The sequence below is a fragment of the Montipora foliosa genome, chromosome 5, assembly GCF_036669935.1.
Source record: "Montipora foliosa isolate CH-2021 chromosome 5, ASM3666993v2, whole genome shotgun sequence".
Lineage (NCBI taxonomy): Eukaryota > Metazoa > Cnidaria > Anthozoa > Scleractinia > Acroporidae > Montipora > Montipora foliosa.
In genome coordinates this window covers 29,976,919-29,991,918 of record NC_090873.1, presented here as the reverse complement: position 1 = coordinate 29,991,918, position 15,000 = coordinate 29,976,919, and the positions used below count along the sequence as shown (strand labels likewise).

General features: G+C 40.5%; 1 protein-coding gene across 2 annotated transcripts in view; it reads left to right on the top strand.

Annotated features, from left to right (window-relative positions):
- The window catches only part of LOC138003914 (WD repeat-containing protein 35-like), a 53,622-nt gene extending 38,652 nt beyond the window's left edge, over positions 1–14,970 (top strand). For both annotated transcript variants that reach the window (XM_068850230.1, XM_068850229.1), the window contains 14 exons: positions 413–498; positions 2,452–2,531; positions 3,393–3,592; positions 4,303–4,365; positions 5,407–5,570; positions 6,435–6,483; positions 6,625–6,699; positions 6,845–6,922; positions 9,035–9,124; positions 9,626–9,694; positions 10,872–10,976; positions 11,746–11,831; positions 12,526–12,594; positions 13,279–14,970. In XM_068850230.1, coding sequence (XP_068706331.1) covers positions 413–498; positions 2,452–2,531; positions 3,393–3,592; positions 4,303–4,365; positions 5,407–5,570; positions 6,435–6,483; positions 6,625–6,699; positions 6,845–6,922; positions 9,035–9,124; positions 9,626–9,694; positions 10,872–10,976; positions 11,746–11,831; positions 12,526–12,594; positions 13,279–13,444 — 1,380 coding nt within the window. In that variant the 3' untranslated portion in view covers positions 13,445–14,970. The remainder of the gene's footprint in view (positions 1–412; positions 499–2,451; positions 2,532–3,392; positions 3,593–4,302; positions 4,366–5,406; positions 5,571–6,434; positions 6,484–6,624; positions 6,700–6,844; positions 6,923–9,034; positions 9,125–9,625; positions 9,695–10,871; positions 10,977–11,745; positions 11,832–12,525; positions 12,595–13,278) is intronic.
- The last annotated feature ends 30 nt before the right edge of the window (positions 14,971–15,000 follow it).

Genomic DNA, 15,000 nt, shown 5'->3' with positions numbered 1-15,000 from the left:
TGATGACGTCATTTCCTCTTTGAGCAGCTCTTTTAGACCCACTGGGGGGTAGGGAGGGTCGTAAACGTTGCATGAAAATTTTAAATTTAGGTTACGGTCGAGTCGAGACAAGTTTATATGAAATTTAAGCCTAAGATGTTTTAACTTTTCTCTTTTATTTTACGAATATTGCTCGAGTTCGTATTCGAAATTTCATTTTAAACAAAGAAAAAAAACTTTATTATTATTATTATTATCATTATCATTATCATTATCATTATCATTATCATTATCATTATTGAAGCGTTTCCGAGTTATACAATCAGACAAACATTCACAAAAGAACATTAAACAATGAACAATGAAGCTTTTCCTTTATTGGGATTGCGTTACGTGGTTTAGTTCAGGTTGATTTTGACGCGCTTCTTCACAGAATGAAACCAAGAAAAAAGCTGAGATTGCGGCATATTTCAAGCGGTTCGAGGAGGCTGAAAGGCTTTACTTGGAAATGGACAGAAGGTAACGAATTTTTCTGACACGGTTAGTTGTTTGTTATTAATGATATGTCGCTCTTAGTAATACTACTCGTCAAGAGGACCTGTGGAATCAACCCAACCAGGGGTCCGTTTCTCGAAAGTCCCGAAACTTGACGGGCCATTTTCGGGTGACACAATTCCCTTTGTATCTGAAGAACGGAGAGGATTTAAGTCGTCAAACTTCACAGCCATTTTTCTTTTTGTTACCTTTAAAACATGTTAAAAGAGCGGCTTTCCAAAGCAAGCGGTTGGCAGTTTCACAAAGGGCTTTTCGGACCCGAAAGGTTATCGGGACTTTTAAGAAACGGGCCCCAGGCCTTGAAGATCACGAATGAAGTTGAATAAAATAAAACAAAAATCAAATGCAAATATGCAACTATGAATCTGACCACATGCTCCCCAAGCTAAAAATACGTGGTGTATGCGACAGCTTGTGTATATTGAGAATTGTATGGGAAAATCACCGATCGTGAAAAAATTGTGTAAATAACTATCTCATTTGAAATAAAGTTTTCCTATTTCAAATGTGTGACGAACTTGTCTCTTGTGCCGAGTTTAGAGCCATTCTGACGCCGTTTAGTGAAGTTATCCGGAAAACGTTACTAAAAGAATAGGAAGGCCGACCACTCCATTCATCGCTGGCCAGACTTCACTCAACGTTGGTTTCACAGCGCGCGGTCAAATTCAAATGGACCAATCAGAGTTGAAGGTGAAACCACCTTGCGAGAGCCCTTGCGAGCGGCCGTTGTTGACTGCCCGGTCACAAGCCTCTGAGGAAAGCCGAAGAGGTGAATTTTAAGGCAAAGTTTTCGTTCTTCACGAGTCTTTCGGCCGCCGAAACACACGTATTTGGAGTGAAATTTATTGGGCTTTATGGAACTGTTGTTTTTATTGCGATTCGGGACTTTTCCTGTTGAGGAGAAAACGATTTGTGAAGTGAGGTCTGGCCAGGGATGGATGGAGTGGTCGGCCTTCTATTCTTTTAGTAACGGTTTCCGGATAACTTCACTAAACGGCGCCAGAATGGCTCTAAACTCGGCACAAGAGACAAGTTCGTCACACATTTGAGGTAGGAAAACTTTATTTCAAATGAGATAGTTATTTACACAATTTTTTTACGATCGGTGATTTTCCCATACAATTCTCTACATACACAAGCTGTCGCATACACCACGTATTTTCAGCTTGAGGAGCCTGTGATCTGACCGGTGTTACGGAGATCGTACGTTCGAATCCTACCCAGTACTCTGCGGGGGTCTTTAGTTGTCCTTTCGCCCGTTGCCAAGCAACAAGTTTCCTAAATAAATCACCTTATTATTCCACTATTACGCCATTTTACCACATTTGGTGAAGAGAACGCGCAAAATATGAGACGGTAATACGCTGTAGTGTCCCGGTTTGACCGTTTTGACCGTTTTAGAACAGACCAAATACGGACGGAACGGGAGTTTTTCAATGAAAGAAATTGTTTTCAACGCGATACAAAGCCTGACAATTTAACTTGTCATCGCTTGTCTCTCGTCATTCCGTTTATACAATCAAATAAAGGACACTTGGCTGGCTTTCTGTGCTGTTTACATCGTTCGCAAGCGCCCTGAAAGACAGATGATGCATTTTTTAGAAACACTCTTACCAGATAAAATTGAATCAAAATAACACCTTTTTGTAGTGGAATAATAAATCTCTTCTTCGATGGTTTAACATATAATACTCGCGGAGATTTGGCTCATTGGTCGTATTTTTCCTCGCCCCTCGCAACTCGCAAAATATCTATAAGATGTATTTATTTGTCTTTCCCCTGAGGGAAAGTCCCATCCAATCGGGGAACTCCTTCTCGGCACCCTAAGTCCTTAATTACTGGGTATCGCACCACCTTTTCCAAATATTTGTCCGCAGGTTATTACAGCTAATCTATTTTGTCGATGGACTCTTTCAGAGACCTTGCTGTCGACTTGAGACTGAAACTGGGAGACTGGTTTCGAGTCGTTCAGTTATTGAAGACTGGAGGGGCAGGGGGTAAGTAGATCAGTTGTATCTGGAAGTCAAGATCAAAAAGCTATGAAATATACTCCAGAATCCAATGCTTTTTCAAACACATCGTGCGCCAAAGGAATTATATTGTTTGGTTAAAAACTGCGACAAATAATACTTTCGTTTCTTTTCGTGGTCATCTTCTTTTGGAATGTGATCGATGTCATTCCATTAAATATCTTTATCCCGAAGTCTGTCGCCATTTTCCTAGCGCAGGGGTTAGAATCTTCAACCACACCAGCAATGCTCCACTTTCCAAAACACTAGAAAATCTCTCGAGTAAACTAAAGCGAAAAAATGTTGTAGCTGGACAGTGCATCACTTTAAAGACAGAGGTTTGATGGTAATTTTCGATGGTACGCTTGAAGTCGAGGTTAACCCCGTAAATTGAGTCTTTTGAATTTTTACCTTAAAAACAGCACATTGATTGACCTCGTGGTCACAACAGGGCTGCCATATTGTATAGCGTTGTGTTGTTGACCATTCTTGCTTATACAATGCAATGCAATACAATACAATACAATACAATACAATACAATACATACTTAGTCGACCACTCCCCATAGGGGCTTTCAGAGCCAATGAAGCAATAAACGAAACGACAGAACACAACAACAACAACAACTGTTAAGAATCTCAACTGGCCGAAGACAAACCAGTTGGCAGTTTACAAGTGCGGCCGAGATGTTGAACCACTTACTACCAGGAACAACGAGTGGTCAGAACGAGTCTTGAACCCGGAAACTCCGGATCTGAATTAAGGGAAGCGTCCTAACCACAAAGGCAGCACTGCCTCCTACATTGCTTAGGCAATCACCATGAAATTATTGTTGTTCTTGTAACTAGGTGATGATCAGTTGTTGGAGCAAGCCTGGAACGCAATTGGGGATTACTACGCTGACCGGCAGAAATGGCAGAACGCGGTCACATATTACGTACAAGGAAGGAACCAGGCTCGATTGGCTGAATGTTACTACATGCTGGAAGATTATGACGGCTTAGGAAAAATGGTCAACACTTTGCCAGAAAACCATGCTCTGTTGGCGGTAAGTCAAGTTAACGATGGCATAAAGTGGCATGCTACCATCTCGGTTGTACCCATTCTCGGCAAAAGATGCAGCATTTCTCGTCGGCTTGGGCTATGTGGTTGATTGACCACCCCCCACAGGGGCTTTTCAAGGCCAAAGAAACAAAGCAGTTGGCTTTTTACAAGCGTACCTGAGAAGTTGAACTGAGAATAATTCAAAACCAACTTCAGCAGGTCGATAGAGCGGGACTCAAACCCATAAGGTAACTCCCGTCTAGTCTTTCCACCACTCGGTCATCGCTGTCACTTCTGCAAGGTCAGAGAAATGGGGTTGAATTCTGGTTGCCAACGGTTACATAAAATGGACTCCTATTTCGGTTGAATGTATTTCGGGATCAGCCGTAGGCCCGTTATTTACGGTTTTAAAGGAAAGGATCCCGGCTTCTAAGATGAAAACAGGCAGAGATTGCCGTTCGCCTTTTTAAGCAAGGTCATTCGTGTCCTCTCGCTGTTTGGATCGTCTGAATTGTCTGCCAGACTTCTGTCTGTGATCTAAGCTGTGTAATGAGAGAATGATCGCCAAAACCAAGTTCCTCTAACTTTTACTGCACGCAGATTTTTTTCCTCTTATTTTTTTTTATCTGGCCAAAACAACTCGCTCTCTCGACTACTCAGTTTCAATCTTTGGGTATGTTCGAATTTGTTATCACCTTATTCTTTGACTTGAAGGAAATCGCTGGTATGTTTTTGACTGTTGGTATGTGCGAGCAGGCAGTAGCGGCCTTTACAAAGGTAAGTTTAACAGTTTGAGCAATTTATGGTTGATAGACATTTTTTTTTTTCGTTTCTTTCTTGCTTAATAAACATTTATGACTGAGACGATCAAAAATCTTAACTCGATTCTTTCCGCTGTTCAAATATATGTCTTTCGCAAATTTAGTCAGTCTCTTCATATCATCGCGACTTTATATGCAATTATTACGAACTAACAACATGACCAGGGCCCGGTTGTTCGAAGGCCGATTAGTGCAAACTTTTGTTTCATGTTTTCAACTTTTTGATGAAAGTTTCTTTTGCTTTTTTTTGCTTTTCAAGATTGACTTCTTCTAATGTAGAACTTTGCCGAATATCAGCGTTGAGCAGCATTTGGCAGTAGAGAAATAAACTCCTTGGTTAATTTTTAATCTGGGATTAGCGTTAATCGGCTTTTGAACAACTTGGCCCAGGCTCTCTTACAGTAGGGACCGTTAGATTCTAGGACGAGAACGAGTAACACTACGAGTTTTGATTGATAGTTTTTAGCGAAAATACTTAGAAAATTTATGACCCGTACGATTAATCTTACTCTTTGTTAGCAGAATAGGTTGCTCAGTTATCGTTATTGCTGTTACCTGGGCCTTTTTGCTGATCAAAAAATGCCAAAACTGCTACTCTGTTGTTGACTTGTTTTGACACGACCACATTTTTGCAAAACTTCGTACTAAAATGACGACGGTATCTCGTTTTTCCCGCCAAAATGACGCTGGTTTGCGCGCGCGCACTGTTGCTCTATGTGAAAATTTCGTACTCGTAGTCGTTCTCGTCCTAGAATCTAAAGCTCTCTAGTTGCCTTGGTAGGCGGACACTGAACCGGTATCGCCGAGATCACGTGGTTAAATCCCGTCGAAGCCTAAATTTATCAAGCTTTCCTTTCGTTACTGCTCAAGTATGATCAACTATCCTAACGCAATATTTTTGGAATATGCTGTCACTACTCTCCCACCTGTGCTTTAGTGTGTTGCAATAACCCATTCCTTTCATCTTTTTTTCCTTGCATTTCTTCGTATTGTGTAGACAGGGAAGGTCAGAGAAGCCATTGACTGCTGCGTTCAACTAAACCAGTGGGATCAAGCCATTGAACTTGCTAAGCGGCATAATATCAAAGAAATTGACACTTTACTGGCCAAATACGCGACACATCTTCTGGAGAAGAACAAGACTCTTGATGCCATAGAGCTGTATCCTTTTCGAATCCTTTAAGTTCATTCAGAGCTTTAACGTTTTGGCCGACCATGTTGGAAGATATTCGTCCAACATTTTATGTTCGATCAAGTGTTGGATAGAGTTTGCTTTTGATCAAACATTACGCCCAACAATTCTGCTCGACGCAACAATGTATTAGTGTTTTGCCCCGCTTCCAACAAAGTTGTGTCCTGCTAGCCAATCGCGAATCGCCATCTTATTTTCAAGCCTAGGCTTTTAGCATCATTTTTAGCAGAGATGGCGGACGAGGACCAAAACGCCGTCATGGTTGTTGATGAACAGCCTTTCAGCTGGACAAATCGGTTCACCACCCATGATTTTGTTGCTTTGTTTAAAGATGTCTGGTTCAATAGCATTTAATTAAAATCTCTGCAAATAGACCCAGGCTTCATTTCCGTCCTCCAATATCTCCAGTACAATAAACGCTACGAGCGCTTTTCGTTTCCGGGTTTGCGCCATATTTTCAAATTTAGCACCAACTTAAACTTGAATGTTTCGTCAAGCATTGTTGGATAGTGTTTTGCCACCATCTGAACGTTTACATTCAACAATAGGCTGATTTAGCAACAGAACGGGAACGTCAGTGGCGACGTCGCGCGTAGCAAAACTACCAATGAGAATTTAGAATAGAGAAGAAAAGAGTGGAGTCTATTCTATTCTGAATTCTCATTGGTGTTTTTTCTGCGCGCGCCGTCGCCACTGACGTTCCCGTTCTGTTGCTAAATCAGCCTAATGTTGCATGTGGGACACAACTTTGTTCGATAGTTTGGCCAGGGCTTTAGAAAGCTGAACATAGAACAAGTGTTCTTTTTGATGTGTATTTCCTCGACAATTCGTAGGTATCGAAAAGCAAACCATTTTATTGATGCCGCGAAACTTCTTTTCAAAGTAAGTATTTTTCTTACGACGTAGTGAATTGTAGCAATACTTTCAATCGCTATATTCTACAGAAACAGGATCAAGATCCGATCTTATGACTTTTCTTTTCCATTTTATTGAACTCTTTGTCGACTTTTTGTTATTTCGTAGGTCGCCGGTGAGGTATCGGATGCCAAGACAAACCCACTGCGTGCGAAGAAATTGTACGTCTTGGCGGCTCTATTGGTAGGCCTTAATTTAGCTGGGTTTTAAATTTCTTAGCCCGTCTTGTGACATTTGAATCTTCGAATGGATAGTGAAGGCGATTAATCGGAAAGCAAGACATTTGGTAACCAATGGCTAAATTCATTTGGGTTTGTGTTAATTGCAGGTTGAAAACTATCATGAACATGTGAAAATGACGAATATGAAAACAGCATCAGGAAAAGACAAGAAAAGCAAGAGAGAGGTAAGAGGTTTTCTTGTCTTTCCTTTAATCTCGTCTTTTCTGCCCTTTTCTTTCCCTTTCCACCCATTCTCTTCCTTTCCCATCCCTTCCTTTTCATTTCGCATCTACTTATCTCCTTTTCCCTTCTTTTCCTTTCCTCCCCTTTACATTTTTGTCTCAATTCCTCTCTTTTCTTTCCATTTCCCATCCTGTATTGTGCCTATCCTTTCCTTTGCATCTCATTTCTTCGAATACCATTACATAACACCCATCGAGACCACCTTTCCTTCGCGGTTAGACTGATTTCATGAAATAAATAGATTTCTGACTTAAGAATAATTTAAAGATTAAACCAAACTCGGAGAAGATTTAGAATATAGACCGTATTCATAAATGGCGGCTAAGTAATTATTCTTTTGTCTTTATGCTAATCATCCTAACTAGCCTCGTAAACACGAGCAAAATTCAAAAGAATTTTTGTTCCAAATTGAGGCTAGTTAGGATGATTAGCACAAAGAAAAAAGAATAATTTCTTGACCGCCATTTATGAATATATACGGTCTATAGTGAGAGACTCGAACCGGTAGGTTATGCTTCTACGCCACCCCTGACATCCGCTAGTCTTACGATGCAAGCTATTAAAATTCAAATCTATGTTAACGGAGGCACTCAACGCAATCACCGAAAGCCTAACCGTTTTCAACGAAATGGGCTGTGTCAAAATACCACAACTTTGATACTCTCTAAACTGAATATCGATCTCCTCAGATCTGTACCAGATACCCGCGATTTTCGTTTCGTGCGCTCAGTCCGTTAAGGGTGGGTTGGGAAATGCGTTGTGTAAAAGGAAAGGAGATGATGTTGCGTGGCTTTCGGTTAATCCAAGAGTAAAGTAGATAAGAGTGTTGATCACTTTGCGGCCTTGCCCTAGCACACTCACAAATGGATTTATTTTTAGATATACTTTGCGCGCGAAACAAACAAAGGGTCGCCAATTTTAACCATACAGAAGAAGCCATGTCACGCGTGACTGCTTCTGCTATGTTTTTTTTCGGGGACATGACAACTGATTTTCGCGGGATCGGGTATTCGAAAAATAGACTCATTTGCCGGTGACTGTGCTGGGGAGCCCACCCATGCTATAACCTTATCTAATTCACTCGTGGTGACTCTTCTCTGTCTTTACCGTTCCTTCACTTGCCTCCCCTCCCCTCCCCTCCCCTCCCCTTCCTTGTCTTCTTTCCTTCCCTTCCCTTCTCCCATTTCCCACTTGACGCCATTTCCGTTGATATGCTTGTTTGTTTAAAAAAATTCTATTCGGTTAAGAAAAGTGGCAAGTTTACCTTAATCTTATACATCATGTTTCTAAAATTGCCTTTCAGAGTATTTATAACGAGGTAATGTCAGTCTTAGCTACAGGTAGATTGAGAATAAAATGATACAGGTAGCTACTTTGATAGTGTGGTAGTGTAGTGTGTACTCAGTCACTAAATTATTGGTCTTTGCCGGTTTTTCGAGCATGATGTGTCCATACTGTTTTTCTCTTTTCTTTATTTATTCGGGGATCGAGCAAGAACATCTACTGATATCCTACAAAACTGATGTTGCATGATAACACATGTATTCCATTACTCTTTTTAATATAATTGTATTGCACCTGTAGCAACAAGAGAACAGTCAAAGTACTTATAGTGTGATACGTGTACCTTCATTACTCAAGAAAGACTAGGAGTACAAAACGATTCTTCTTAAAATATACATCTACTTTCAAATGCTTTATTGATGGCAAAACAAGAATCCAACGCACCTCACAAATCCTAGATTATGGCTAGCTTCTTTATATTTTCTTTCGCATCTGCTGAAAAGGCCCCAAGGGGGCTAGACAATAACTGTGCAACCGTATAATAGAATAGGCAGGCTTATCAAAGAAATTAGACTATAAGTGCGGTAAGGATTAGATGGGACTGGTGTGGGACGGGATGGAGTTAAACTGGTTCAAACGTAGGGGAGATGATAAAAGAGAATCAGAGTGGAAAATGTGACAGGAGGGGGAGGGACTGAAGATGTGGTTTGAAGTACCTTCAGGGGTTTGTAAGTTACCTTGTTACATTTTACCATTTCTTGTTTTTATAGGCCACCTCAGCCCTGGCTGGCCTGCTGGAGGAGGACGCTATTGCCACAGATGAGAGTAAAATAATTGACAACGCTTGGAGAGGAGCCGAGGTTCGTATAGTAGCTCACTGCCTCTGCAATGATAATGATAATGATAACTTTAACGATAACGATAGTTATAGTGATAATGATGGTGATAATGATAACGATAGTGATAATCATAATCATGACGATAACGATGATAGTGATAACGATAATGATAACGATAGTGATAATCATAATTACGACGATAACGATAATGATAGGTGATAATCATAATCATGACGATAACGATAATGATAACGATCACGATCACGATAACAATAACGATGGTAATAACGATAACGATAATGATAGTAATAATCATAATCATGACGATAACGATAATGATAACGATCACTATAACAATAAGGATAGTGATAGTGATAATGACAACTTTATTGAAGTCTCAAGCTCATTTATTTGAGCGCAAGTGCTTTTCCAATTGGGGAGGCCGTAAATCAAATCAAGCCAAATCAAATCACATTTAGCAAGCCAAAAACGTGATTGATTGCTTCGTTGTTTTTATTACAGGCTTACCATTTTTTTCTCTTGGCTCAAAGACAAATGTACGAAGGAGCTATAGACGCTGCCATGAAAACGGTGAGATTCGCCTACGAAAATTTATTGTGCCTTCATTCTGCTCTTTAATGAAATTGCCATTTTTGTGAAAAACAAATAGACGTAAAGGCTAAGTAAACAATTATACGCTAATGGTCGCCTTGAGGAAACTGGAACCTAAGTCAAAATTTATTGTGCACTTATCAGATCTAATTTAGAATATGCTTTTCTCGCGTGGGCAGCCCTGAAAGATTATCCTTCTAACCTCCACAAATCTGTGAAAAAGAAAGCTAAAAATGTGCTCCTACATCAAGTCGGAGTTATCAAGAGGTACTGTCATAGTGTGAGTGGTCTGCGATAAAGTACTGGAACTAGTCTTGTATTTGTCTTTTCCCGCTTTAGGCCACCATTTTTTGCTAAGCGTGAGCCCTTTCACTCTTATGATCAAAATGTCGGTTCTCCTAACTACTTCCGTAGATTTCTTCGTTGGCTGGTCATGAGAATTTGGCGTTAAAAATCAGGATTCATTCTCGTCCCCAGAGTCCGCTTTTCTTTTGATCAGCGCCAAGAACACGGACTCAGGCCACAGCCGAAAATGCATGCTATAATGTTGTAACCGTTGACAACCGTTATTGTTTCAAATTTCTGAGAATGTGCAGAAGAAACGGAAGTGCGTGATTCGCTGACTTCCTGCCTTGGTTGTGGCAAGAGTCCGTGTTTTTGGTGCTGACCAAAAGAAAAGTGGGCTCTGGGGAGGAGAATGATCAAGATCATACCCTTAAGCTGATAATGTTCTTCATTCTCAATACTTAGAGGTGAATTACATATTTGACCAATCCTGGAATTCAAAGGGTTCAGACACTATCGGGTATTAAAGGTTGTGTTTTCGTTTACGTCGTCGTGATCTGTTGGACCAACCTCCGAGGTTTCTCCGACCACAGAGATTTTGTATTCGATGAGTTTCTTCGAAAGGTTGGGGAAGAGATTCCTCTTGTTGAAGTAACGGAATAGTAGCAGAACAAGGGTACACTCAATGGGTAAGGTGCAAGATCCAGACCCCATAATAAACGGCTGAGTAAAACTGTTATGCCTTGTACTGTTTATACTAGCTTATGTATGGTGTACGTTCTAATCTGATCCCTCTTCGTTAAATGTAAGAGCGAGTGAACAGACATGCTTGTTCTTGATTTAAACTTGGATGCGTCGATTCTCGTTCTAGGCTCTGCGTTTGAGTGATTATGAAGATGTTCTTGATCCAGTGTGTATTAATTCTCTGCTGGCACTTGTCAGTTGTGCTAACAGAGCATTTGGGACATGTTCTAAGGTAACACTCTGTTTATCAAAAAAAAAAAAACTTTTGAAGATATGATAGATAAAAGAAATTATTTTTTGCAATCAGAGACATTTATTCAAGGATAATGTATAAAGCGCCAAAGTGTGAATCAAGAATATTCGGAACGTGTCACCGGATGACACTCTTTTGTTGATGGCAAAAACTATAATAAGGGCGCGATATGGACAAGTAGCTTCCGATTAAGCGGATTGAAATCGGTCAATCACAACGCTGAATGCGATTCTTTATCATGTTCCGCTACAGTGATTGACGCCAGTGAAGAACGAAACCCTTGATTGGGATTTGAATGTAAAACAAACTAATATACTAGAAGTAGTCATGCATTAGGTGAGTGCGTTCGACTCTTGAGCACCAATTACGAAAACGAAGAGCGCATGGAATACAAACTCCCAGTTGCGCATGCACTCATTCCCAGTGCTACTCGTCTTCATTTACGTTGTTTTTTTTTTTAAGGGATAGTAAGATAATCTCTATGCAGAATACAAAACAAACAAATTTCACGCACATATAGCACCGAGTCACAAAATAGACCTTCAATTATTTGTTGTGTATCCTTTGGTTTAATAAATGTCCTTTGACTAGAAAATCGGTAAAAATACTAATTTTTTAATCGTTCTTCCTGTTTGTTTGTTTCTTACCATCTGAGCCCTTTAAAATACTACAGTTACATATAAACTGAATTACATGCGTATACGTACTTCCTTTTCAAACACATCAGCATCTTTCTCTCTGTTGCCAGGCCTTTATCAAGCTCGAGTCCATTGAAAGTCTTACACAGGAACAGAAAGATGCTTACGAAGAGCTGGCCCTTGAAATTTTTACAAAGTGGGTGTCCGACTAAGTGCTAATATTTTTTTTATTGCTAAAGCCTACGTATAAACCTCTAGCAACCATATTTTGCAATTTTTTCGTCAATTTTTTACTTATCATTCTGATTTGCCACTCATGAGACCTAGCTGTCAGATGCAGATGCATCGTACACTCTAATTGACGTTCGGAAACTTTCAGACTCGGAGAAATCGGACTTTTTCCGCGCTTGTACGACTTTTTTTTAGGGCCCTTTCCTTTTGTCAGAACTGACCGCCCAGACCCCGGCGTCGGTTTGCAAAGAAAATGCAACCATTTGAAGAAACACTGACGTGATAATCCCTCGCATTCTTCTAGAGGAGTATATATCATCCTTGAAGTGTGTTAAATTGAAGGCGTTGTTAGGCCTTCCCGTCTGGCCGGTCAGTTCTGACAAGTGGAAAGCGTCCTAAGGCCCAGGCCTCGCCTCGAGTGCCGAGAGTTTGTAAATGTGATACAGATCTGACGCGAATATTGTATATGGCTTATTAAACGTCAGAATTTAAGTGTTAATATACACTTGGTATTTTTGGTGATTCAAGACATTTTAAGAGGGAAAATGAAGAGAAATCTGTATCAGAACGTATACAGATAATGATTCATGTTTCCCATCATGAATTATTAATGATTTTTATAATTTATGATTCATGTGGATGTCTTGATTTCTCTGTAGACATTCTCCTAAAGACTCAAGAGGAAACAAAGCTGAGTGTACAAACTGCGAGACCATGATTCCTGATTGGTAAGCTTTATATAAGTTATCGCTTCGAACGTGGACATATTCTATGCTAGCAGAAGACTAGTTTGTTTTGTATTTGCTAAGTTAAACTACCTAACCTAAGACCTTTGCCTTTGAATTTGGCTCTGTTAAGCATGCACCGGGGTAATTTAGAGAGCGACCTGTGCGTTCTTTACTGAAAGACTGCGGAATTACGTTAAAGGGAATGCGCGTGATAGCTGCTTTAAACTATTTAGGGTGCATATTCAACCTAGGTAAAATGAGAATCACCAATTTAACCTCGGTAAAAACGGATTTGGCTGACAACAGATATCTCTTTTCCTTCTGCCCGTTCAGCAAATTCAAGGGAAAGAGGGCTCTTCTAGCAGGGACGAAGACATATATGTTGCAGGTTGAATACGCACTCCACCTAGTCAACCCCCATAATCAATGTTTTCAATTTCTCCTGGGACATGAAATGTCCCAAGAGGAATCGAAGACAATACCTATACATTTTTTTTTTGTTGGAGGAAGGGGGGAGGGGGGTTAAAGAGGTGCATTATGGGATTTGAGAAACCAAAAAAATAACTTGGGAAGGTCATCGCGCTAAACTGCCTTGACACAGCGCTGTTTACTGGGACAAGATCTCGTTAATCTTGTGTAACGGTCTTTAAGCTTTCCTTTGGAATATTCTCTATGCCTATACAGGAGTCAAGTTTGTCCAAACTGCGATATAAAGTTCCCGACTTGCATTGTGAGCGGCCGTCCACTGATGGAATATCAGTTCTGGATGTGTGGAACGTGCAAACACCGCGCTTACGAACAAGAGATCAGCGCACTCAATCACTGCCCACTTTGTCATGCGCCGATTTGATTCGGATTTCTTTGTCTCCCCAGAGGCCTCTATAATAAAGACTTCTGGCGAATCAATCTCAAAAAATTTCACTCTGAGACAATAGCGATGGCTAATTGTCGCAAAATGGTGCCTCTCTTTTCCCCTGCGACTTGGCGGCGTCGACAACATTTTGACCACTGTGGTGACGAATATCGTTGTCGATAAGAGTAAGGACAATTAACGCTGAACCACATTCGATTTGTTTTTTACCACAATATTCAATGTCAAAGAAAATGTTTATTTCAGAGCGTGACCAAGATCGCGTGACACAAAGAAATAGAAAGCGTTGTCTATAACGTTCTCGCAATCTGATTGTTTTACTTTCCAAAAATGACGCGAGCAGCGTTGGCGAGACTCTTATCGACAACGGCAAATTAGCCAGTCAGATTGCGAGAATACAAGCAATGGGCCATTTCCGAGTTGCTGTTTGTCTCGGTTTCGAAGTGAGTGTTGGTCTTCAACTATTGTAAGGGAAATGAGTTTGATTTGCATAAGAATACGCAACTCATTTCCATTTGAATGGTTGTGCACCAGGACTCGCTTTGAAACTGAGGCATGCCGCAACTCGGAAATGGGCTATTGTGGTAAAATATAATTGTCTTGAATAGATATGTATTTATCTATAGTAAATAAAGACTCCAAAAAAGATCCTATGGTCAGTCATAAGGAGTTGAGGAAACGACCATGTCACTTTTCGCAATTTGTACGTTCTACGGGCTATATAGACGAAGTATTCTTTAAACAGTTTTAGAGTGTTGAGGATGAACGCTATACCGTTGTAAGTCGGTTCGTTGTTGTTTTGCAGAGTATGGCAAAGAAATGTGCGTCGTGTGTCCTGCACGATTTCTTTCCTTTATTTAAGCAATAAGATAGCGTTGCCGTTGCCATTGCCATAGTTTGTTTAACTCCCTCGCAAGAAGTCAGTGGAACCTGAGATTCAGATTTCCGGTCGGTTTTTCCGTACCGCGAAATCATGAAAATTCTAACTTCTTTTTTTCTATTTTTGAAAACTTAATGGATACCTCTTCCCAGTAGACAAGAAATGAGCTGAAACCAGACAAGGTTCATTAACTGTTTTCTGCGCTCTCCTTTTAAAGGCTGGTTCACACGAGCGACGCAAACGCAAGCACATTGAAATATGAACGCGCAATTGAGTATCCCAAGATGACAGACGACGTCAACCCTGGCATGGAACGAGTATTTTTCACCTTGCGTTTGCGTTACACAGGTTCACGCGTAAGAAATGCAAACGCACACGCAAGCAAATGGATTTTTTTAAATTTGTTGCATCGGTGCTTGCGTTTGGGCTATGACACATTGTAGTTCACCCATGTACTTGATTGCGCTTGCGCCTTGGTTGTGTTTGCGTTTGCGTCGCTCGTGTGAACCAGCCTAAAACGTGGTTGTAAATGCCAATGTGAATCGCACCGTTAAATTATAGAGGGGATTCATTGGTATGTAAAAGTTAGACCCAAATAAAGATAATTCCTTATTTCGTGAAATGATTACATCTCTCCTCGCTTTTGTCTTGCCGT